The 24418-nt window shown below is 50.9% G+C and overlaps 4 protein-coding genes across 4 annotated transcripts in view; 1 reads left to right on the top strand and 3 right to left on the bottom strand.

Annotated features, from left to right (window-relative positions):
• EIF3I (eukaryotic translation initiation factor 3 subunit I) overlaps positions 1 to 1093 on the bottom strand; it is a 17572-nt gene extending 16479 nt beyond the window's left edge. The window contains exons 1-2 of the mRNA XM_019512074.1: positions 1079 to 1093; positions 180 to 186 (exon numbers count right to left, since the gene is read on the bottom strand). Of these exons, the coding sequence (XP_019367619.1) occupies positions 180 to 186; positions 1079 to 1093 (22 nt within the window). The remainder of the gene's footprint in view (positions 1 to 179; positions 187 to 1078) is intronic.
• TMEM234 (transmembrane protein 234) lies at positions 1022 to 4325 on the top strand. The gene is made up of 4 exons (XM_019512295.1): positions 1022 to 1232; positions 1711 to 1777; positions 2090 to 2182; positions 3803 to 4325. Exons 1-4 carry the CDS (start codon positions 1092 to 1094, stop codon positions 3877 to 3879), a joined length of 378 nt encoding a protein of 125 aa, XP_019367840.1. The 5' UTR covers positions 1022 to 1091; the 3' UTR covers positions 3880 to 4325.
• On the bottom strand, positions 4219 to 18812 carry DCDC2B (doublecortin domain containing 2B). Its single transcript, XM_019512287.1, has 11 exons — positions 17058 to 18812; positions 15161 to 15218; positions 13909 to 13985; positions 13509 to 13640; positions 12675 to 12821; positions 10652 to 10691; positions 9758 to 9826; positions 9081 to 9270; positions 7618 to 7721; positions 7033 to 7095; positions 4219 to 5899 (listed from the first exon to the last, which is right to left on the bottom strand). The coding sequence occupies exons 1-11, from the start codon at positions 17702 to 17704 to the stop codon at positions 5822 to 5824; spliced, it is 1605 nt and encodes a 534-aa protein (XP_019367832.1). The 5' UTR covers positions 17705 to 18812; the 3' UTR covers positions 4219 to 5821.
• Positions 18813 to 18910: 98 nt separating this feature from the next.
• Positions 18911 to 24406, bottom strand: IQCC (IQ motif containing C). Its single transcript, XM_019512288.1, has 5 exons — positions 24274 to 24406; positions 23054 to 23197; positions 22193 to 22538; positions 20680 to 20801; positions 18911 to 19859 (listed from the first exon to the last, which is right to left on the bottom strand). Exons 1-5 carry the CDS (start codon positions 24319 to 24321, stop codon positions 19818 to 19820), a joined length of 702 nt encoding a protein of 233 aa, XP_019367833.1. The 5' UTR covers positions 24322 to 24406; the 3' UTR covers positions 18911 to 19817.
• Positions 24407 to 24418: the final 12 nt, after the last annotated feature.

A 24418-nucleotide genomic window follows, 5' to 3' on the forward strand; every position in this document is an offset into this window, starting at 1 on the left:
CAGTGATGAATGGGGCAGGGAGCAGAAAGCAGAGCAGCAGATGGGGCAGGGAGCAGAAAGCAGAGCAGCAGCCCAGGGAGTGCAGGCGGGAAGCGGAGCAGCAGATCGGGCAGGGGGGCAGAAAGCAGAGCAGTGCATCAGGCGGGTGGGAACAGAGTTGCCGGGGGTGCAGGACTCACCTGCGGCCTGCCAAAAAGATGCCCCCCCGCTGCCCCGGAGTCGGGGCCCTGCAGGGAACCAACTGCAGGAGCCCCGTGTCCCTCCCGCATGGCATGGACGGTACTCCTTGTTTCTCCCAGCGCCGCCCCTGATTTCCAACTGCACCTGAAATCAGGCAGGAGGCAGGGGCTGCAGCACCTTAGAGACTGACTAGTCTGGGGAGGTCTGGGCTACTTGGTTGGACAACGCTTATGACAGCTCCTGTCTGGCTGAGCCTCCCCACCTGCCACTGGTGGTTAAAGCTTCTAATTATTTACTAACGAACGGCGCCAATGCCACTAACACTTACACACCAAGTGCACTGGCCACGTGACACAGCGGGTATTAAAGGGCTCCGGGCCAAGCAGCTCACGACCCTCCTCAGACTCCCGACATGATGGCAGTGATCATTTTGATCTCTGAAGACGTTGGCCAGACGGTTGGCGGGAGGCTCCCTGGGGACGGGGCTTGGGAAGAAACACTGGAAGGGAAGGGAGGAAGATGTCTGGGAGTGGGGAACTGTCCAAGCAGGTGAGACCGCGTGGAAAACAGCACGGAGCTTAAAGCAAGTGGTAAGAGCAGGGCCCAGGGCCGAGGGAGCTGAGCACACCCACAAGGGGGTGCATCAGCCAGGGGGTACGGAGCAAGGAGCAGAAAGCAGAGCAGCAGATCAGGAAGGGGATGGGAGTGGCACTTGGGGAAGAAAGTGATGGGGGTGGCAGGCACAGGACGGATGTTCAGGACGTGACCAACCTGCTCTTCTGGAGTGGGGGCCGAGGGGCAGCCTCGGGCTCCGGCAATAATTCAAGCACTAAAGGGAGGCACCCGTATTGCAGGGCGCAGATCCCCCCTGACCCACGGCGGTCTCTGGTCACGTTACAGGGGAAGTGTCCATGCTCATCCTTGTGGCTGTTCTGTGGGGAGGGACCAACCCGTTCCTGAAGACAGGGACGGAGGGGCTGGAGAATGTGAAGCGAGAGACCCGGCTGCTCCAGCTGTTTGCAGAAATGAGATTCCTGTTCCTCAATTACAAGGTACGATGCTCTCCCCTGGAGTGGGGGCTCCTGGGTAGGGAGCGCGTTGAACGGCTGTCACTTACTGTGAAGTTTTACTGTGCGTTTTCCTGGCTGCTTTGCTGTGGTCTGGGATCAACAGCACTGCTCGTTTGATTTTGACGTTTTGTGACATTTCATTTAGCTTGCGCAGGACACTACTTTCCCTCCAAGGATTTCCAAGCACTTGGCAGCTATTCGTTAACCAAGTTGCCTCCCACCTCTCCTAAGAAATTATGGTGATCCCCCGTTACTGACTAGAAAACAGAGGGGAACTTATCACATTAACAGGGATTCAGTGGCAGAGCCCTGTGACCTAAATGCTGGACCTGCTCCCTTTCAGAATAAAACTGGTTCTCACCCCTTTCATGGATCCCTGGTGTCCTTCCTTACATAATCCCGTCCTATGTTTACCCTCATTTCTTCTTCAGTGACTTGATATGTTGTGCTCTCCTTGCAGTATATGGTGCCACTTGCATTTAACCAGTGTGGATCTATACTCTACTATGTCACATTGGCATCTGCAGGTCAGTGATTGCTCTCCCCTTTCAGTGCAGAGTGGGAGGGTTGAGACTATGGGAGGAGAGTTTGCAAAAAGTGCAGGCTGGATTGATAATTGCATCCCTTATGAATTCTGTGCTCAAGGCAAGAGAAATCAGTTGGGCATATTGCAACAGCAGCAGTGAAGTCAGTTATAATGCTGAGCATGAGTTTTACAAAATTGTTAGTGTTTAAGCTGTGTGTTCGCCCCTAGTAAAGACTTACCTGGCTACCTGGCACATACACCAGTAATTATTACATTCCAGGTTAATGCATTAATATTACCCATTCCATTTCAGACCTCTCCCTGGCAGTTCCTCTGTGTAACTCTCTAGCTATGATCGTCACCCTAATAACTGGAAAGGTCCTTGGGGAAGACATCGGTGGTAAAAGTAAGTCATGCCTCTGTCCTTTTATATATGCACTCTGCACACATTTGACTCCATGCCCTGAATCTTTGTAGTGGCCTGGTTCAGCAGAGTCTTCTGGGTAAATCACAATCCAAGGAGCAGAGATTAGGGGTAGTTAAATAATTCACTGTGTCCTGGGTTGGGGATGGATTTAGTGAGCTCCTCTCCGTTAGCTGTGGGGCAATGGTTTGGCTAATCCTACTCCATCATGGATAGTATAGCACCACTCTGTGCCATCTTTAGTAACTGTTGTCAGACTGAGACTTGAAACCAGAAGCAGGACAACTCTGCTATGGGTCACTTGCTATTGTTACACTAAGAAGTACAGTGTGTTACCCCACAGTAGATAACGTGGTCCTGGGGGGTCTCTCAGGGGAGGAAGCTACTCAGTTGCAAACATGATCATCCTTTACGATGAACTGGATTCTTCACGTGTTGTTGGGAGGGAAGATGAGTTTCACTGCAGGAGTCCTGTCCTGCCAAGTTCAAGTCACAGGGAGTTGAGGGCTCCTAGTACCTCAGGTTTGGGCTTTCATGGGATAAGATATAAGGGATGCATAACAGAACTAGCAATTGCTCTGGTACAAGAAAGGGATGTTTCCTGCATACCTAAAACACCAATGAAGAGTCTTTATTCCCATCTGAGTCCATAGAGCAACATCAGTGCAGACCAGTTCCCTTCATAAAGATACTACAAGCTTGAGAACATTAGCTACTGCTTGGAACCTGCTAATAGCCATCAATAAGCCCATGCCAATAGCTGCATTTGTATTTAAACAGAGCTGTTGCTAGCACAGCAGTAATGCAGTCTCCCTGACTGGGAAAAAGGATTCTTGTCTGTCCTAAGGAGTATGATGCAGTTCAGCACAGCTTATTTGCTCTCCATAGCACAATTCTGCAAGGCAGCTCACAGACAAAATCCTGCACAGCAGTGGAGGGAGCCTCTCTTAGAATCTGCTTTCAACAATGATGAAGTCTGATCTGGTACTAGTTTAGTCTGATCCCATCCAGATTTTACACTGTGATCTCCAGAACATCTCGGACTCTGTGAGGACACGACCTGATGGACTTGTCTTGAAGCTTATCATAAAATCATAGAAAAGTAGGGCTGGGAGGGACCTCCAGGGCTCATCTAGTCGAACCACTGCCTGAGGCATGAGCATACCTATCCAAATCATCTCATACAAGCCGTAATCTAAACTACGTAAGATTACTATCAACCTTGCAACAACACAGACCTAACACCATAACCTGGCACAGGTAAAGCAGGTGTGCTATGGCAGGCAACGTCCTGCTTCTATGAAATGTTGTTAGTTTATGCTCAAGAGATACTGGGTAGAGGACCATGCCTCCAGCCAAGAGGGGGCATGGTCCTCTACCCATGCACACCCCGCCCCAGTCTGTACCTATCTGGCCACGGGGAAAAATTCCTTTCTGACCCCAATCTGGTGATTGGTCTGACCCTGAGCAGAGAGGCAAGACCCTTTAGGCCAGGAGCCTCCAGCTTTGGTCCCAACAGGAGTATTGGCACACCCCAGTCAATGTCCCCAAGCTTCATGAGTTCAGAGGAGTTAATTTCTCTTTTGCATGTCTTTTCCCTAGGGGCCATAGTAGGAATGCTGCTCACCGTCTTAGGGGTTGCCCTCTGTATAGCTGGTTCTGTGAATGAGAAGCAGTGATATATTGAAAGAGAGAGAAGAAAAGAACATGCAGAAGATGATGCTTGTATTTGGGAACAGGTACCCTACCCTCCCTGAACCAGTACTGAGCGGCACTATCCAGGTTTGGGCCCTTTTGGAGGCTGACTGTTGAGAAGTGAGCTTTTCTAGCTGGATTCTCTTTGTCTTCATTGTTCTGTGACACCAAGCCTAGAATACTTGGCTTTTGAGACCTCTGTAAACAGCCATGCCTTGCTTTTCTTCAGGCCTCCATCCTGGTATCCAGAACTCTGGCATTGTGGGAAGCTTGTGAAATAATCTGCATTTACTCCATTGCACTAACTGAGGCACTGGCATTTCAAAGCCCAGGCAGAGTGGGTGGCAATCACAAAGAGGTTATTGTGCAAGTCAGCACCTGAGTTTCACTGTTAACAAGTAGTCTCCTTACAAGATAGTGTGTTTTTTTTTAAAAAATCAAAATATTTCAACTCTTAATTAGGTGACTCACTGACTTAGGAACAGAGAAAATGCTCCATCCAGTTCACTTAGCAGAGGTAGCTGAAGCTCAGCCATGCACGCCTCCCTCCTAGTTAAATTGCAACCTTAGAGTATTTTTGGGGTCATCAAGACTGAAATAAACTCAGTGGTTCCTGCTTTAACTCCTCCTGGGTTCTCTCGGAACGTCTCTTTGCATCTCCCTCGCACTGGAAGCTCTCTAGGACAGGAACGGTTCTGAGATGGTCTTGTCCAGTGTTCAACACAATGTCAATTGCCAAGTCCTCTGAGCTTGTCAGAAGTGAGACTATCTATTAAAAATATCCTGTTTCATTAGAACCCTGACTGATTTCTGAGCTGCAGGGATGGTTGGGAGGCCTCCCCTGATGGGAGCATAGTGTGAAAGGATAATGAATCACATTATATTGAGTGACTTTCTCTGTCAGCTCAGAAAGTGGTACCAGCAGCATCCAAGTAGAACTGTTCTCCATGAGATGGCATTGCATAAAGGCAGTAACGAGCTATTTTTTCAGTGGCATTCTACCTCGGGCTGTCAGATCACAACACAGTAACAAAGTGGACGTACCTCAGGTACAGCAGTTCTTACAGCCGTCATAATTTCAGTTCTCTTCCTAAAGGTGCTTATCATCAGACACTCAGTCCCACCTTCCTCAGGTGTCCAAAACTCCTAGTTGTGACTATTTGCATTAAGGACTGAATACAATCCATTCCAGACCAAGGAGTGGATACGTCAGACTAGGAAAAGCTTTTCTGCCTTCATGTGTTATCAGGAAAGGAAATATATTGCTCAGGTGACTCTGGGGTTAATAAAATAGCTATTTATTTTTATATAAAGAGGTTTCCTTGATTTAGGTTGATGCTTTTTAAGAACAAGAAGAATGAGCCTTCTGGGACTAGATTTGTTATAATGCTCATCTAACGACAGTCAAATGCAGGGGTAGAAATGAACCAGGCCTGAGCAAAACAGAGCCACAAAATCATTTTTAAACACAGGATCTATAATATGGAGAACATTTCCTGGCAGACATTTCAGTAGAGAAGACTTAGAACTATTATTTACAGTAAAAATAAAAATTCCAGTTCAGATACAGACTAATTCCTTGACTACTGACGCTTATAACTGTAGGCCCAGCATTTCCACCTCCTCCCTCAAATCAAACATTTTAGAGAGAAGGGAGGGAGGGAGGGAGGCAAGTGTTTGTGTTCAAAGAACAAGGACCTGAACTCATTGTTCATGTTCCAAAGCCCTCATAGTCAAGGCACTTAGTTTCAGACATGGTACTTTAACCTGTCCCCAGATTGGGCAGTGGTGTGTGGTGTTACAGGAGTCTGGAATCCAAGTGGTTTGTTATCTACCACTAGCACAAAGAGAAGGCTAACTTCTCCCACTTGCATCACAGCCACTTCACGTGCTCTTCAGATCTCACTCGCAGAGAGAATGTGTCTTTCAGTTTGCTTCCGCCTCTGAGTTGCTGGAGTCGTTTCGTGTTGTCAAGGCCTTCTGTGATCTGCGAGTGGTCCCAGCCTTTTTGCATTTAAAAAGACAGAACACACAGGCAATTTGTAATGTAACTAATATACTGGTTTATACTGGTTACTGTTCTGTTCCAGCTCTCCTGTGGGTGTACTGCATGATCTTGTACTTCTCTGTACCTTAGTCAAATCATTCTTAAATGGGTCTTGATTCTTACCTAGCACACAAGAGGGCTAAGAGGATAAAATAACTGTACAGCACTTGGAGTCAGCAGATGAAAGGCCATTTAGAATGACATCAGCAGGCACAGGGGGCAGCTGAGTTGTTCTCTTTGCAGTGCGCTACTGCTCCAGTCTCCAGGATAAATACAGAGTAGAAGGCTTCACATTCACCCAAGAGTGCTCTATAGGCAGTTCTTTACTTAGACCCAGTCCCACTGAAGATCAAAGGTAAAACTCCCAGAGATGCCGAAGGAGCCACCAGGTCCCTACCTGGCTAGAATTACAGTGTAGCACAATGTGATTAAATCCTTATGGAAAATGATTAAGAAACAAGCTTTCAGATTCATTTCTTAGCCATAAATTCCTGCATTTTAACTGGGATTTTAAAGACAAAGCTTCCAGACCCTTAGTTAAATAATTTGTATTTGTAACCAATCTGTGCAATCAGTTCCACATATGTAGTCAGGTGGGCAAAGTTTGGAGGCTGCCATCAGCCCTGGGAACATCAGCACAAATTTACTGCCTCGCCTGCACAATGGGAACGGTTTGTACTTCCTTAACTGAGCTACATCCTGCAGAGACTTGGCCAAGGCAGTCACTGCTGTGTGCAAAGCCTCGCATGAAATGCTTGCTGCACAGACTGCATCACTTCAGAGATTAGGGCAGCTGGATAGTGCAGTGTGCATACGTGCAGGCCAGAAGCTCAGCCACCTGTGCTGAATACCAAGATCCAGCCACTTCTGCAAATCACTTGAATCTGATTTTACAGCAGAAGCTGGAGAAGACGGAGTAGGACAGCTGCCTGCAGTAGGTGCTATTACAGAGCTCTGTCACAAGAGGGCAGAGAGCAGGTAAGAGTCCCCACAGCAGACTGCTACCAGGGGATGGAAATGAACACAGAACACTGATATTAAACACACACCCCTAATACTAAACACACACACACGCCCCTGTTCTGAGTACCTTCATGTGAGGAGTTGGCCTGGTTTTGGGTATAACTTCCTCTTCCACAGTCTCTGCAGCACTCTGGAGAAGGAAGAAAATGAAGGTAGCATCAGGGAAACCTTATCTCCTTTCCTTTGGAGAATTTCTGACCTCTCACAGCGTACCAGAAAGACTGTCCTCCGATCTCACAAACGTCTCAGAACTACAAATGCAAATCAGCTGGTGAAATAAATGGAGCTGTTCTCTAGCTTCAGAAACTCCCCTGGGCAGTTGTGTAAACATGTCTCAAGGGAAACTGCAAAAATACCTCTACAGTCAAGGCTAGAGCTCAGCTTCAGGCAAGGTACCTAGGCCATCACTATACTGTTGATTCCTCTACTTAGTTCTCAGATTCCAACTCTGGCTTGTATTGCAGTGAGGAAAAACCTCTTTCTACTGATCATTTGGAAGGGCCTGTTTCCCTGGAAGGCAAATCTCCTGGGACATCAATTCCTCTGGTGCAAGAGACAAAGTCTAGGGACTGCACAGCAGCCACAGAGTCTAGGACACTTCATCACTTGGAAGAGAAGGAACCTAGCTTTTCCCCCGCGTTACGCCTCTTACTTGGTCCACAGGCAGCTCCACCATCGTGTGCTCATCCTCTGCCACTTCCTGAGCCCCTCGCATCTCCTTTCTTGGGTCTTTCACTTTATAAACACCTCCCTCTTCTGTGAGAAAGCAAAAGGAAACATTGAGAGTGGGTTTCACAAACCCTTGCTCTGGTTGAATGCTGCTCAAGTGAGAGGAGCAGCATTGTCCATATTTGTGTTGTGTTTAAGTTGATACCAGAGGACCGGACTGTGGCATGGAGGCCACAGGATTACCCAAAAGTATCCTGCATAGTGCCTTGTAGGGGTCAGGGACCATAAGGGAGCTGAGCAAAGTGAAAACAGGCTGGCATGGGTCAGGATCCCAGGATGCTGAGCAAGCAGCCTTGCTTGAGTCTGGGACACCAGGGGGCTGAAGAGCCTGAGAAGGGCAGGACAGGGCCCAGAAGCTGAGGACGGGGGCAGGGGACCTAGGCTGAGGGGGGGCACAACCAGAGAAAAGGAGCTGAAGCCAGAAAGGCTGAAGCCCCAAAGGTTAGTGGCCTGAGGGGGCCAAGTGTTGTGGTAGGGCCAGGGGGCCCCTCCAAAGTGACCAGTTACCACCTGCAAGGTATGGGCATGACTACAGGGAGAACGAAGGCTACGAATGCAGCCTCCAAGGCACTAACAGGGCCAAGAGGGCCACAGTGGAGTACCGTAGGGGGCAAAACAGACTGGCTGATTGAGAGCTTGGGGATCACTCTAGGACCTTGGGGCAGCCTCCCTAAACTTCATAGAAGACATCCAGGCGTGGCAGGAAAGGTTAAGGGAGGGTGCCCTGAGAAGCCCGAGTGGGGCAAGAGTTGCAAGGCCACCAGGGAGCATCGCAGCCACCCTTGGGGCCACATTGCTACACCTACCCTCCAATAGCACATGCCTTTTGAAACTACTTTAGTCCTTTTGATCCCTTGGGATTGTATTTTCCCAGCCTTTTCCCATGCTGACACCACCTCTCAACAACTCTCCAGTGTTTGCCAAGACATGACTTATCTCAAGCCCTAGTGTTTCTTTCCCACTTTTTCTCTTGCAGCCAGCTGTTAAACTGCACTGAATATGTTCAGGAGTAGTGGTTAATCGTCCCACAGCAGCTCAGCCTCTGTCATAGCTCCTTCCCGGGGCTACTGCCAAGAGCTCAGGCACATTAAATAAATAATAATTTAAGAAAGTTTAATTTGCTTCCCACATGTTATGCTTTTAAATGTTTGCATGTAATTCAGTAGCGTCATTTCAGATAAGCTGCAGAACTCTGTCTTCATTCAGGTCTCCAGAAGAGTCTCACTCGTGGAGTATTTGTTGCTGGGGATGAAGGAAGTTGAATGAAAATAGCATCAACAAGGTGTCATTGTCTCTCTTGAGCGCTTCTGGGTTGGATCTATTGCTCCCTAGCATCAAACTAGAGCCATTCCCTATCACTTTGAAGCACACGTGGGACTCCTTTACCTTGATCAAGCCAGTGTGGGGTGTTCCTGTGACTCTTCTTATTTTGCCCTGCACAGGTAGGTTTGGTGTGGAAGACTGACTCTTCCTCCCTATGTGGATATCTCCTGGCTGGCCTGCATACCATCAGGGAGGGAACGGGGGTCTCGTCCTTCTCTGCAGCTCCTGTGGACTGCACCCTGCGGCTGTCCGGCTGAAATCAATATTCACAGCAGACACCTTAATCCAACACAGTTGGCTCTTTTTAGACCTGAGGCAGCTCTCAGAAGACACCAGCTCATCACTTTAACTAATTTCTTGACTGCAGAAGAAAATAGTAGAGCAATTCTGCTGCAAGGAACTCGGAAAGCCGACAACAGGGCAGGGTGGTTTTGACATGCTGGAGCCCTACTGGAAGTCTCTGGGTTTATTGTACACAGCTGTTCACACACCTAATTCTGTAAATATTGTACAGCACCCTTAAAAGGATCTCATGGTACCCCAGGATGCCACAACTCCCCAGCTGAGAATCCCCAGCCTAATTATGAAAATTCCACAGCACAAGTGACAGAGACCCTGGACCATCTGCCCACACGCCTCGGCTGTGACTAGTCCAATGCCGTAACATCAGCCCTGAAAAGTACGTTTCAACAAAACCCTCTGGGTGACTCGAATAGCAAGGGTCAGGCTGTAGCTGTTACCTGTTGGGGAGGTTCAAGGAGGGCAGAGTCACTGGCTCCATCCTGGGAAGTGGCGTGGAATTTACTAAACTGGGGAGGAGAACAGAGAAAGTTACAATAAGGGGAATGAGATGGACACACACACCTGGATTTACTGGGGCAATTCCAGCCTTCATGGGAGTATTCAAATGAATCCCACTGCTGTGTCTGAGATCTCTGTATAGCAGCTTCCCCATCCCAAGAGCTCTCCTGCCCTAGCCACTCTGGATTGTCAGAATGAATTGGGTTTGTCCCACCACTGCTCCTACCCCATATCGTTGGATCCCATTCTCCTCCCAGATGGGGTTCAGTGTAATCCTGTTGGTGTGATCCGCCCCTGTACCAGAATTTCTACCTGATCCCCAATCCTCTTCTTTCCCCACAATTCCCCAATCCCTGCCCTCACTGCTGCCTTCACAGTGGCCATGTTGTAAGCTCAGCTAGGACATGGGCAGGTGTCCATGTGCAAGAAGTGGTGGTGCACTGGAAAGCATTCACTTCTGCCAGCCCCTGGTTTATTGATCAGTCCAGAACGTGCCTCAAAAGGCAGGGATCAACATGGTGTGTGGAGGTGATGCTTGAGGGATGCAGAGGGATGCCAGCTCAGCGAAGGTAGGACAGTGCAAGCTTGGCCAGTTACAAGGAGCAGGGACAGAGAGTGGATACACTGGGACAGCTAAGGGGGAACAATGCTACTACCAGTATAGGAATGGAGAGGTAGTGGCTTCCCATCAGCTGCTACAGCCAATAACCAGACAATATTGCACTGGCCCAGGCAGCTTTCTGCTGCATCCACTCCTTCAAACTTCTGTCTAAACAGAACAACCCTCGGGCTGTAGCACCAAGGCAGCCGCCTATAAAAACTAAGCCACTTACTCCTTCATTGTGGATCCCACGCCTGTTATTGGGATGGCTCCTGCGACACAAAAAAAGCAAGATCTCAGCATGTTAAGATCAAGAGTATTTAAAGAGCCAGGGGACTGGGGGAGGTGGGGGGGGTGCACGTGTGCAAAACTGCACTTAAAAAAAATACACACACACACACATACATATACACACACACATATATATACATATACACACACATCTTCTAGCATAAAACTTTCCATCACACACCTTAAACCACACTAAGAAACCATGCACCCGTTACAATAAACGCACCCGTTCCCCTGCAACTCTGTATACCCATTCACTTCCCTAACCCAATTGCAGTCCCCGCACACATGTTAAATATACCCCGACACTGAGCACAGTGCTGGCAAGAGCCGTGGAGGCTGTTCTCCCCAAACCAAGTAGATGACGCACAGCGATAGCCCAGTGAGCCTCAGCCCTGCCCAGAGGGGGGAACCTCATGCTCCAGGAAACATTCAGTCCCTTACTTCCCTACTGGCTGTGCTAGCAGGAGTGACGGGCAGTGCTGTTCATGATGTAAAAGCCCATTTTGCTCCAAACGTTTCCACCATTTGTTTCCCAGGGGCTGCCAGGCAGCCAGCAAATGGCTGAAAATGCACTTAGTCACTGCTGAGCTGGACTCTTCAGAAGACAAAAGGCTTCATAGGCTGCTGCCAACCCCAAGCCAGCCAAGACAACTGCGTGTTGGCTCGTGCTGTCATTCTTGCTGGGGAGCTTGAGCCACCTTCATGCTTCTTCTGAATGCTGGCAGGGAGAGTTACTGGATGTGATCAGAACAACCAACTCCCAATTCTAAAAAGCTTGATAGAAATCAGAGTCTTTCCTTCGCTCCTCCCCTATTTCTATCGTTATCTGGATAGCCAAACTCAAGTTCCCAAACACGTTCACAGGAGAACCCAAAGCAGGAACATATTCAGGGATTTGTCTCAGAGTTCCCAGAGTAGATCTGTCAATGGGATGTGAACATATGGCAATAGCTGTTTGTTCCCTGGGTTTAAATCATGAACAATTCTGCAAGGGGAGGACAGACTATGAGTGTTTGGTTCCCAAAGTTTCCAACCAGTGGTCTCAGACTTACCAGGCCGGGCTCCAATCATGCTACGCCAGCACTGCTGGAAATCACTTGACATTTGACATCTTTCTTTTAAATGATTTTGGCCCAGGGGTGGTCTGGTGGCAGGTACTGACTTTGACAGTCCCTAGTTTCATAGTTTGTAGGGTTGGAAGGGACCTGAGCAGATCACCGAGTCCGACCCCCTGCCATGGCAGGAAAGAGTACTGGGGTCAAACAACCCCAGCAAGGTGTACATCCAGCCTCATCTTAAAGACCCCCAGGGTAGGAGCCAGCACCACTTTGCTTGGAAGTTGGTTCCAGCTCCTAGCCGCCCTGACAGTGAAGTAGCGCCTCCTGATATCTAGCTTAAATCTCCCCTCTGCCAGCTTGTGACTGTTATCCCTAGTCACTCCTGGCAGTGCTCTGGGGAACAGGGACTCCCCCAATGCCTGCTGATCCCCCCTGACTAGTTTGTAACAGGCCACTAGATTCCCCCTCAGCCTTCTCTTGTGGAGGCTGAACAGGTTCAGGGCCCGTAGCCTCTCCTCATAGGGCCTGCCCTGCTGCCCCCTGACCATGCGAGTGGCCTCCTCTGGGCCCTCTCCATGTTGTCCACATCCCTCCTGAAGTGCGGTGCCCAGAACTGAACATAGTACTCCAGCTGTGGCCTGACCCTGTTTGTTGGTGCCCAGCCTTTTCCAGAGCTGCCAAGTGGCTGTAATCCCAAAGCACTGGATGAAGCAATCACGTCCATAGGCATCTCAAACTGAGTGCTGAGAAGTCACCTTTTGGAGACTGGGACATAGTGTTTTCATTTTTTGAGAAATACAAACAGCCATCCGGTCCTATTATTTTCCCTTCCCCATTTGCTCCTGTAACAGTTTACTGTTAACTTCAGCACCAAAATCAAGTCCAGGGTCCCTGCCTACTCACCAGAACAGCCTCTGGGCAGAATTTTCAGGCACCAGCAGTTCAAAGTAGGGCAGGTTTTTGTACTTCTCAGTCCCCACAGCCACGTAGTAACCACCGTTCACCAGCTCCTCACCGCTGGACACTGCAACTCCATCCAGCCTGCAGAGCCTGCGGCGAGAAGGTGACAAGAAGTTTAGGAAGAGCATCAGTGGGACCGGTGAGCGGTATGTAGCAAAGGCAGCAAGTGCTCCTGGGAGGGGGCGGGGAAAGGGAGCAAGGAAACCAGAGGAAGAATGCAGAAAACGAGAGAGAATCCTGTCTAGACCTCAAGCGGTGCCCAGCTGGCTGGCAGCCCAGGCAGGGGTGGCACAGGAGTGCGGGCTCTGGACAAAAAAAAGGGATCAGTCTCCTCGGAGCTCAAGCACTGAGCCAGTTTAGGCAGTGGCAAGAGGCACGGTATCCTCTGGGAGCATGGGCTAAGTTTATCACAGGCTCCAAGTTGGTGGGGTTATGATGCCAGGGGTCAGTGTGGTATTTCAGAGTTGTTTCCAGGTGTCAGCAAACCTTTATCTTAATCTATCTACTCTGCAAACTCTTGTCCAACACAACCTGACCCCCCAGTATGAATAAAGCATAACAGAAAGGAAAAGGATTTGATCCTCGTTACCACGTGCTCACCACACACCCTAGCCCTCACACAGGCCCTTGGATGAGCTCCAGGACCACGGGGCAGATCAGGAGCAGAAACAGGTGAGAGCCCGGCATCGCGACTCTCAGCCCCCTGCTACATCTCCTCACCTAGGCCAAACAGCTGCATGGAAATTTGAGCTGACAGTGCCGTTTCTGGGGACTCACCTTCGGACAGCTCCACTGAGAAGGCTGGCTTTCTCCGTCAGCAGACCCAGGACGGCGTCCCACTCCAGCAGGGTGCTCTTGGAGAGGAGCAGGCGGAAAGGGGGGCTCAGCAAGTCCCCGTTCCGGAAAACACTTCAAAAGATCCAGATGCGTTTGCATGAGCCTGTGTTCCTACTCATGCTCGCAGCCCCGTGCGCACAACAATGACTCCCCGAGGGCCCCCAGCAGCTTAGTCTGTATGTCAGCAGTGCCAACAAGCAGCCGACGCTTGGCTTGTGCACGCTGGCACTGCAGGGCTGTCACCACCTTCGGTGTCGGAGCTCCTCGGGCCGCAAAGCAACCCCCTCCTCCAAGCCCCCTGAGGCTCTCTGCTCCCCACGGCCCCTTGAGAGACACTCACTGGATCACACAGGGCAGATGGGCAGGCTTCTGCCATCGCGCCGACACGGTCAGCTTCTGGGGAGCGACGGGGCGGACCTGGAGGCCAAGTTCACCACACAAACATGTCATGCACGCCTTGCAGGTCTCTGCCCTCCACCCTCCCAGCAGGGCCCCAACCAGGTGGCACCTCCCAACTTGGCTCAGGGTCCCCGTGCTGCTAGGTGAGGCTTGTTGTCAAACAGCCAGGCCTGGGAGTGGCTCCACGCAGGCATCAACACAATGGGCTGGCATGGCCGGACGCATCGTGGCGTTGCCAGGGACAAGGAGCCCTTGTGTACAGATCAGGCTCGCGGTGCTAACAAGGGAGAGGGACTGCACGTGAAACAGCACCGTCGCACGCATGACACCCCATCGACTACCGTCCTGCTGGGGCACGCGGCTGCCTTCAACCTGAGCATTCCTGTCCACTGCCACCCCCTTCCCCTGCTCCTGAATGACTCGGGCTCGCTGTCTTCCCCCAGCTTGGGTTAGGACGGGCTGCTCAGTGCCATTACTGTTTAAAGAGGGGGGAGCGAAGTGGAAAACAGACCGTCGAGGCCGTTTCTAACCACAGCCTGCTCCTGGTCCTGACAAACAGTGTCCTCACAGGCTGCGGATGCTTGGGAGAGATCAGCAGGAGAGCTCCTCTCCCCTCCCAGTGCTAGCTCCTGGGTATGTAGACTGTCACCTCCGCAGGCAGATCTCTCAGAGAATCACAGAAAATCAGAGAAAATGAGGGTTGGAAAGGACCTCAGGAGGTCACCTAGTCCAACCCCTGCTCCAAGCAGGGCCAGCCCCAATAGATCATCCCAGCCAAGGCTTTGTCTACCCCGGTCTTCCAAACCTCCAGGGATGGAGAGTCCACCACCTCTCTGGGTGACCTGTTCCAGACCTTTCTAGTGAGAAAGTTTCTCCTGATGTCCAACTTCAACTTCCTTTGCTGCAACTTGAGCCCATTGCTCCTTGTTCTGTCACCTGTCACCACTGAAAACAGTCCAGCTCCTTCCTCTTTGGATCTGCCCTTCAGACAGTTGAATGCTACTCTTGCCAGCACCCAGCTCTAGTCAGCCTTGTACAAAAACCAGCCCCCAGCAAAGAAGTTGCCCCATTGTCAGCTAAGCAGCAAGCATCCTAACCCCAGACCTCGCCTTCTGCTGGGGGATGAGGCCTAGCAGCAGCTGCTATTTCAAGACAACTGCACATGTGCACACCCCACCCTAAAAGGGACTCACCTGCATGCCATTTTTCTTCCTAGTCCCACTCAGCTGCTTCAATCCCCGATTTAAATAGCTGTAAAAATGGATGAGAAGATAATTAGCACACTCCCAGGCCGCGTTCCCTGGGGCACCATGGCATGGTGGGAAGGCCGTGACCCCAAGAGCTAGCACAACTAGAGTTTTAGCCCCTGGTTGGGTCTCTCAAGGTGAACAGGCCAATGGTAGGGGCCAAGCAAAAGTCAGGCAACTGGTCCCCCTGGATTGGGGGCTCAGCAGCGGCCAAACTACCCCTGTAAAAGAGAAAGGGACAGAACTTAAGCAATGCCCTATTCTTGCCCCAGACAACATTTGATCACCCGGGAAGGATCTGGATTCACACACAGGCACAGCCACACTGTCCCGTGTCCTCTGAGCAGCCAAAATCTGGCAAGAAAGCTTCCTTTATACAGAATAAGCTTTAAATCCCCTCACTCTGAGTGGTTTCAACAGCATGGACCAAACTGAAATTTGGACTGCTAGGCCTCCAGGGCACACTGCAGCTCCTGACTTGTTGAAAGTGGTCAGAAGAGACCCTGTACGCGGGGGGTTCACTACTTCGGTACTCAATAGCACCAAGGACAGGAACGCTGTTAACCAGTCTCATCACCCCTGCAAACATACCTGAGCCAATTCACTTGGAAGGCAACAGCAGCCTAGCTTTGCTCACATTTGGGCCCTTTAGGTGCCACGTGTTGCAGGCTTCCCACGTGGCTATCCGAAGTGTATTTTAGCTCCTTTTCGCCTTTCTACCTCATCCAGTCTCCAGAACATCAGCTGGGATAAGAACCATTACACTTAAAATTCCCAACCAACAGAGAGTTCCCGGTTCCCCGGGAGAAGGCATTTGCACCACGTCACATCCCCCTCACCAATTCCATGTTTCAGCCTTCGAGCCCAAGGCTCCAAGCATTTCCATTCATGATGCTCAACAGTTTCCTCAACAGAACTCAACGTGGGCTTATTGGGCCAAATTCACCCCTGATGAAATGCCACGGATGAGTTATGACAGGAAGGACCCCAGCCCAGCATGTTTTTAGTTCCTGTTTGAATGTCTCGGGGCCATATGAAATTTAAGGGACCCAGCAGAACGGGGACAACTCATCAGAGGGGGGCACAGGTAAGAAAAGCCGTGCTGGAAATTGGTAGCACAAAGCCCTGACTGTCCCCGAGCTCTGCACAACAGAGATGCTGCACAGATCACTACAACCTGGTGAAGAACGTGTTTTTTCAGTTGATTATTTTCAGCTCATTCTTACGATCATTTCAGCTGAAAAAAAGAGAAATTCCCCTTACCAAATGAAAAACGACTCCCATGTACGTGTCAGCCCTCAGCTAGCGCATCTGCAAATATTTACAGCAGAACCCAACAAGTAAAGGAATGGCAAACAGCCAGACCTTGCCTTTCCCAGCTGCAGGACTCCACTGACAGGCTTTTTAAAACCCAGAGTATTAAAAACATGACTGCTGGCTCCCCTGTGTAATTTAGAACAGGTGGCCTGAAATGAGCAGGTAGAGCAGAAAGTGGACATGCAAGCTATTGGCACAGAAAGCAAGCAGCATTAGGAAATTTCAACACACTCATGGCTGCAGCTAAATGCCCTTTGACAGAGGACAGGGAATGAACTGGGCACACAAGGGGGTTGTGCGGGTGTCAGCAGGACCCTGGGAACCTGGCTGTGCATCCGCACAGACCGAGAACGGTCACGTTCCTTGGCCAGCAGTCCTGTAAAGGAAACCCAAGTTTGTGCCCCTCAGTTCAACACCACCAGCCACCTTTCAAAGTGTTGCCTGCTTGCAAGTGCGGTGACCCCCTTCCTTCTTGCCCCCTCCCAAGGGATCCCCCTTATTCCACCTGGAGACCAAAGCAACTCACTCAAGCCTCTTGAACCTCTCGAAGCCAGCTGCCACGTACTGGCACCCGTTCTGCAGCTCCCCCAGCTCCGTGACCCGGTGGCCCTGCCTGGGGGTGTAGATATTCCTCACTGCCATGGGCGCGTGGATGGTGCTGGTGACCTCATTCAGAAATGCTTCAAAGGTGAGGAACTGGCGCTGGTTGACCACCAACTTTCTGCCCTGGAAGAAGGGGTCCCCATTGCGATACACCACCACATTCTTGGCATGAGGCGCCACAGCTAATCTGGTGGAGCTCATTCCCTGTGGACCACCCACAATCCACGGATCATAAAGCAGCAGGGTGACCTGCACCGGGCAAAGCACAGAGGAGGAAAACCCCTGGAGTCCTGTGCAAAACACAAGCGCTTGCTGCCTGGCTGCCTTCGTGCTCCCGTCCCTTCTCAGAGCTGCTTTCTGAAAGTGTCTCTGGCTGTTTCCATGGCTGCAGGCCCAGCCAGAGCAGAGTGTTTTGTGGGCTGGCCTGGCCGTGTCACTCAAACCGGGAACAGGAACTGCACAAATACCCCTCTCTTGACTATGCACAACCAGAGCAGAAAGCTCCTTCACAGCTTGAAAAACCTCCAAACTGCAGGGAACCGGCTTGCCCAGGAGAGCAGTTACAGCCATCCACCTCAGGCAGGGATTTCAATCCCATCCACAGTGGGAGTGTATGAAAAACTCACCACCCATTTCTGATCACTCTATGGTCTGTGTGACAGGTGGCAGGTCTCAATCCACTGCCCCATTGGCAAGTGTCTCACCAGCCACATTTCATTACACGGGCTCAAAACAGGGTCCCAGGAAGGACAGGCCAGTGGTTAGGCCACTGTAGCCTTTGCTACAAAGCACCCAGGCTCAGTTCCACCTGCCACAGACTTCCTAGGTGGCCTCAGGCAAGTCACTTGGGTTCCCTGCATCTCCTTTTCCCATATTTAAAGGGGAATAAGGCTTCCCTGCTTCCCAGGGGCATTGCGAGAAGTGCACTAAAATCACGGCAAGGTGACTAGGTATATGATGCTAACAGAGGTCTGAGCAGTGCCGTTGAGAGGAGAGGCCCAGGAGTCTGCATTGTCCTTGGTCACTTGCACTAGTTAAGGGGATCAGACAGAGGAGCTCAAGCTCATGTCTTTCAGCAGCATCCAAAGAATGCAGAAAGAAACAAAAGCTTTACTTGCATCCATGGCTGAAGATGTCTGCATCCCACACCTCGGAGCAGAGACTCAGGACGCCAGCCTGTTTCCAAACATCCCCGAAACAACCCCATTCCCCTCCCTCTGCCACTCTTCCCCCTGCAAAAGGAGCAAAGCAGTGACAATTTCTGCCTGTGGCATCAGGGCATTTAAACTCCCTCCCCCTGCTCCACTGCCAAATCTTGACCCTGCTAAAGTCGGAGTCCCATAGACCTCAGCAGGCCAGAATCGGACCCAGAGACTTTCAAAGATTCAGATGGGCCAGGTGATGCAATGCTGAAATGGGTCTGTATTGACATGGGACAGCCTGTACTGAATAGATTTGCTTCTAATAAAGAGGCTGGAGTGTGTGCGCTACTGAAAGAAAGGAGAGCGAGACCTCAGCGTGGTGCCCAAGCTCCAGCTTGGTTCCATGGCAGCCTGTCAGCACGAGAAGGGGTGATCAGGAGGACACATTCAAGGCAGCATCCAAAAGGTTTATCTATTCACTCTGCAGATTGCTTAGAGCCTACAGACATTTCCTGCAATACATCCATTGCCACCTGCCCAGCGTGATGGGCTACAACCTTGGTTAGGCTCCAAGGTGGAAGGTCTGTGTGAGGAGCCAGGCTACCACTGATCAGAGGCAAATGTGGAGACAAAACACTGGAAAAAGAGCACTTTATTCAGGAACAGACTTGGGAAATAAGTGAACATATCCAGGGACTGGCAGAGGATGAGGTCATACATGAAACATGCATCTGGTTGCATGACTGCACATGGAAGGAAGATGCAGAGAACCAAATGCTAAGGGCCTGCAGTATGAAGTGGAGCAGCACAGAGAAAAATCCCCTTTCTGCCACACGAGGGATCCAGTGGATCATAGCAGAGGCAGCCAAGCCTACCGGGGAAAGCATCCACACAGACAGTGTGGTCTGCACACACAGTGCCAACCCTCCAGGCCTTGCTCAGCCAGTGGAAGTTCAGCCTGAGGGACAGATGCTGAGTTGAGCCACGGAGACCACCACAAAGCTCTGGGGTCTTTGGATCTTGGGAACAGAGCCCTGATCAATGGGAGCCTGAACCTTCCCAAAGTGTGCAGCTCAGCCAGCTAACACAACAGGGGCTTAGAGCCAAAGTACCCCACTGCCTCCCTGTAGCTCAGCGTGACCTCAAACCAGTGGCCAAGCATTTAGAGAGCGGGACCTTTAAAACCCCATCACAGCATCCCTGCCTTGGATTCACCCCAGAGGCTCAGGTTGTGCCAGCAGAAACAGGCTTCCTCCAGGCTGAGCACTAGCTCCTGCAGAGTTCAGCTCTCACAGCAAAGGCACCGGTTTAAAAGAAGAGTCTTCGTTGTCACGTTCCTCATAACCAAAGCCAATCCCAAGATCACCGTGCCAGGCAGCCCCGTTGCACTGAAGCAAGTGCTCTCCCGGGTGGTTGGACTTCCTGCAGATTAGCCAAAAGTTACTCTGCTCCCGCAAACAGGACACGGTCCAGCTGGCCCCAGAGAACATCCTTCCCCCAATGGGACACAACCATGGTGTGCAGCCCACTGGGATGACCGCTTATCTCTCGGGAGCCCCCAGCCTTTGTTTCAGAATCAAGTACTACAAGACAAAAAAGCGGGGGGGGGGGAAAAAATCACCTACTATTGTTTTAGGCTGGCAGCATTTGAACAAGGAAAGCGTTTGTCCCTGCAGACTCCTCAGAGCCCTGTGGAGTTGTCACATGTGATGGGAAACACTGTGATGTTATGGTCTTTAGAAGGATGCAACTGAGGCTTCAACTGCTAGATCTAGGTACCTCCCTCCCTCTAACTGGCTCCCAGAAACAGCCTGGACAGTTCAGATTCCTGCATCCAACTCACTGCTCTGCTACTACCTGACCATGTGACCGTGGCATGTCACTGTACCTTAACACTGAATCCAATTTGTGAGGCCCTTTAAAGACGGGGGATAGAAGGCACAATCTACACATTATTTAATCATCATGCCTTTATCACCCGATTACTGCTTATTCATATGCATACTTGCAGGCACAATGCAATGTAGCATGTTCTTCACAAACCTTCTATGACAAAAGGTATCCAGAAAAATTATGTGAACAGGCTGCCCAATAAGTACTGCATCAAAACAACAGTGACGTCTTTTGAACAGCCCTACATCTCACCACAGCCAGCTCTCCATTTAATTTAACTGAGGCTCAGATGTGCAAAGCATCATCACCTCCAGGAGAGCAGAGCAAATGTGCCACCATCATCTGATCCAACTCTTAGAGGGGTACACTTTCAGCCTAGAAATCTAAACTCCATGGGAGCAATTAACTCTGCATTACAGATCCAGGTACAAGGCAGCTCCATCCAGCATTTTGGGTGTGTGCATATGTGCACACCCACCCACACAATCAGAAGAAAGATGAGGCTCTTACATTCTTACGGCTTGCAATAGCTTGCTGCAGCCACAGCATCTCCATGGCCAAATGCTTTCGGTAGCACTGGAGCTCAGGTAGCGTCTCAGGCAGCTCTTTCTCCATGCTTCCGAATGAAAGCTCTGCACAGAAACGGAAGCAGGAGCAATTATAGCCACCAACAGCACCTTCCATGTTCCCATCACACCTTGACCCATCCTTGGAGCCAGATTTGGGTGCAAAAGCCTCTCCGCCCAGATCCCACCCCCAATCCCAGGGGAGCCAACTGTTCTGCTACAGCACACAGTAACCTGGCTGGCCACAGTGGTGACCTTCTCACTGCTGTTCGTAGCTGTCAACACCTTCTCGCAGCGAGAAGAGTCTGATCACATCCTCCAACTTATCCCCCCCCCACCTCCTTCCCCAACCTCCATTTCTAGGCATCTCTGTACCAACCCCGCTTGAACCCATCACTTCTACCGAATGACGGTTCTGGTCTGTGCTAGTTTAGATTCTCAACCTGTCCTTCTCGCTTCATCGTTGAAGAAAACATGCCATTAACCAAAGCAGATATGCACAAATCTAGTGCAAACCAATTAGGAACGTTAAATTCTTGTGCAGCTCTCAAGGATGCAATATGCAATCACTGTCCTTAAACTGCAGTAAAACCAAGGAGAAGTTAGTCAACTCCCCCACGTGGCTTCTGCTGGCAAAGTGGGACAGATGCATCTGTTTCCTTAACTTTCTGGCAATGTGAGAAATTGTTTGCTTTCTAGCCTCTCACAGAGGAAAACAGCAACCATTTTCTTTAACAGCCTGCATTACAACTCCAAAGACTTACACAGCTCTTGTTCTTAACTTTGCTCTCCCCCAAAAAAGAGACAGTGAATTTCAAGGACAGGTACCTGTCTGGAACAGACTTTCTAGTTTGTTTGTGCTCAAAGACCTTGCAAAAAAATCCTCTATCATGATCTTGACCTTCAGCTTCTGAAAACAGTGGAACCCCCACAACCACCACCACTGTCCCAATGGAAAAGATGGCAGGAAATTTATACGGACAAAGGTTCAGCTATTAAAGCACTTTTTCCCTTGCAAAAGAGACTCACTGGAGGCCAGAACCTGTGTGTTGGAGAGAGGTGGGTCGGGGTTCTAGGAGAGAGACGTGGAGCCATATGATCCATGCAGAGGCTCTGAGCAGGGGTCCGGAGCTGCAGTGCACTTTGCTCTTATCCACACACACAGTTCAATCACTCAGAGCAGCACCCACTGCTGCTAGCAGCCATCAGCAATGGCTAACTTCCTACTATAGACAACATTACTGGGAAAATAGACATCATTTCTGCTGAAAACCCAAGAAAGAGACTCCAAATGGAGTCAGCTGTAGCCAGTTCTAGACTCAGGTGTTTTTCTGAGGCCTTTTGTCTCCCCAGGAACCTGCTTCAGAAGTACAAGTGTTCTGCTGCGCTACTCAGCTAGGCCGGGAGGATTCGGAGTGCCTGGCTGTGCACTCTGCACATTGATTCTGGTTTCTTACCCTGGCTGGCTCCAGCGGACCCAGTCTCCAGAATGGTGCTGCTCCATACAGAAGACACGTTGCTACAGTTCTTCCATTCGCTGCTCTCCCCTGGCAGGCAGCAGTCCAATCCGGTGGGTGTCTCTGCCTCAGGCTGTGGATTCAGCCTCACTCCACCAGCATCGCTCCCCAAGGGCACCTCCTCACCATGCAGCTGGCCTGCAGGGTTTGCGATGCCCTGAGAGTCACAGTCCTTCTCTGGTTCCAAAGTCTCCAAAGGATAAAGCTTCTGCTGCTCTTTATCGCTGGCACTCTGGTCTTTGGATACAGCCTCTTGGCCAATCAATCGCTTTGCTTTCACCTGCTTCTGGAGAAACAGGTTTGAGAAGTGAAACAGTCGTAGAGGGAAGCAACTAGCAGAAATGCCCAGCAAGATCAGGCTCTTCCCGACGCAATGCTTCCTGCAGCCAGGGATCTCCACCAACATGGTCAGTGGACAGAGGTAGCTAGGTCAGGCAGAAACTAGAGTTGCACCTAAGCTTTCATGAGCAATAGCTGACTTTGTCTTGTAACTGCAGAACTCAACCGTGTCCATACTAGGATTGTAAATGGCTATTTACAATCTATTTAGGGAATAAATAATTGTGTGCGTTTAAGCTATGCTTTGGGTTTTTTTGTCTTTTATAGAGCGTGTTAAAAAGCCACCAGGTACGTGTACTACAAGCCAACAAGCCTCCAAAAGCCCCTCTTGGCACAGCAGGGATTTCCTGCCCAGAGGCAAGAGCTGCAAGTCCCTAGCACCCTCTATAGTCAAACCTGTGGTTAGCACACGGTCAGATGCCACGTACAGTAGGCATTCGCCTCGTGCTCAGCAGCCCCTACCTCCTGAAGAAACACGGGCCTGGGTAGGAGGCCGCCTTTCCACCGCAACCGATCCAAACCCCCTTCGATCTCCATGACAGCGCTCTCATATTCCTCCCGCAAGCTTCGAAACCTCTTCCTCACCAGGTAACCTCGGACGTGAGCCTAGAGAAAAGAGACAGAGCTCCCCAAGTTCCCACCGCGCTACAGGCAGAGGCAGAGCTGAGCCTCCCTGTCCAACGGCCTCTGATTAAAAATCCCATTACGCAGAAGGAAACTTAGTTCCCTTCTCTCTTCCTTGCTGAACGTAACACGGACGTGATCACTAGTAAAACCCAGTCCTCGATACTGCTGGGGGTGGTGCTGCTATTCAAGCCCCCAGTTCCCATGGTGGCTGCACCCCGGCCCAAATGACCTGCAATCGGGCACTTTTTAGTATTATTACTGATTAGAAAAATTTTCAAAACGTCAAGTAAACGCGACCCTCTTTTGCGCCCCCCCAATAATCTCAAGGCCGATGTCCTGCTGCGCACCCTGCAGGCCCCAGAGCAAACCAGGTGCCCAACAGGTTGTTCCACATCCTCCTCTCAAGCTTCCCCCCAAAAACTGTCCTCTCTAGTGGGCCCAGCCTTGCCACAGGCCAAAGCCAGCACCGCTCGCGCTGGGTCCCTCACAGCCCAGCCAGGCCACTGTAAGTTATAACAAAACAAAAGCAAGCTCCTAATTAGTCTTCTTTATTATCGAAAGGATTGTTCAGACCATCCGGGTCAGCCATCACAGCAAAGTCACGACAGTCATCAGCAAACAGTGGGCGCTTGGCCTCTGACGCGGCTCGCAGGGCCGTGACCTCCAGCCCGGGGGCTCCCCGGCGGGTGGGAAATTTGGCAGTGGGGGGGGATCAACCCCCACCCCTGCACAGCCAGACCCGGGGCCCCCACGGGCCGGGTCACACAGCACCGAGATGCGGCTAACGAGCTGTTATTGCACCATAACAGAAGGGTGAGACATCGTTTTGTAGATCATTGTCATCGCATATGACATCATATCGGATTCTAGGACGTCAGAGCATGTGACGTCACGACAGGGACCCCGACTACCAGGTACTGATGTTGGGGGGGGGTTACAATAGACACGTGTCAGTGACGTCAAGTCCCCCCCATCCCTCCCTTTGACCCCGTGACGTCCGCGCGCTGCTACCCGTGTGAACGCTCCACTCCGGATTAGCCCCGGCCCGGCCCCACCTGCAGCGCCGCCACCGCCCCGCGCAGCCGCTCCGGCTCCTGCCCCATCGCTGCTGCCCCGGCAACCAGGCGCGGGCTGATGGCGTCATCACAGAGCGACACGCTGCGCCGGGGGGCGGGGCAAGAAGGCCGCCCGCAGTGCGGC

The sequence above is a fragment of the Gavialis gangeticus genome, unplaced genomic scaffold (assembly GCF_001723915.1).
Source record: "Gavialis gangeticus isolate Ggan-Ray unplaced genomic scaffold, GavGan_comp1, whole genome shotgun sequence".
In the NCBI taxonomy this organism is placed as follows: Eukaryota; Metazoa; Chordata; order Crocodylia; family Gavialidae; genus Gavialis; species Gavialis gangeticus.

Bases quoted from the DNA above. Each gene is read 5' to 3' on its own strand.
- TMEM234 (XM_019512295.1), top strand. From the start codon at position 1,092: ATGCTCATCCTTGTGGCTGTTCTGTGGGGAGGGACCAACCCGTTCCTG. The intron at 1,778-2,089 runs GTCAGTGATTGC...ATTCCATTTCAG, and splicing joins TGTCACATTGGCATCTGCAG to ACCTCTCCCTGGCAGTTCCT. The intron at 2,183-3,802 runs GTAAGTCATGCC...TCTTTTCCCTAG, and splicing joins GGAAGACATCGGTGGTAAAA to GGGCCATAGTAGGAATGCTG.
- DCDC2B (XM_019512287.1), bottom strand. From the start codon at position 17,704: ATGGCTGTAACTGCTCTCCTGGGCAAGCCGGTTCCCTGCAGTTTGGAG. The intron at 13,986-15,160 runs GTGAGTCCCTTT...CTTGGCCTCCAG, and splicing joins GGAAGAAAAATGGCATGCAG to GTCCGCCCCGTCGCTCCCCA. The intron at 9,827-10,651 runs GTAAGTGGCTTA...TCTCCTCCCCAG, and splicing joins GTGGGATCCACAATGAAGGA to TTTAGTAAATTCCACGCCAC.
- IQCC (XM_019512288.1), bottom strand. From the start codon at position 24,321: ATGGGGCAGGAGCCGGAGCGGCTGCGCGGGGCGGTGGCGGCGCTGCAG. The intron at 23,198-24,273 runs GTGGGGCCGGGC...TCTTTTCTCTAG, and splicing joins GGGCGGTGGCGGCGCTGCAG to GCTCACGTCCGAGGTTACCT. The intron at 20,802-22,192 runs GTAAGAAACCAG...GTTTCTGTGCAG, and splicing joins GTCCGCTGGAGCCAGCCAGG to AGCTTTCATTCGGAAGCATG.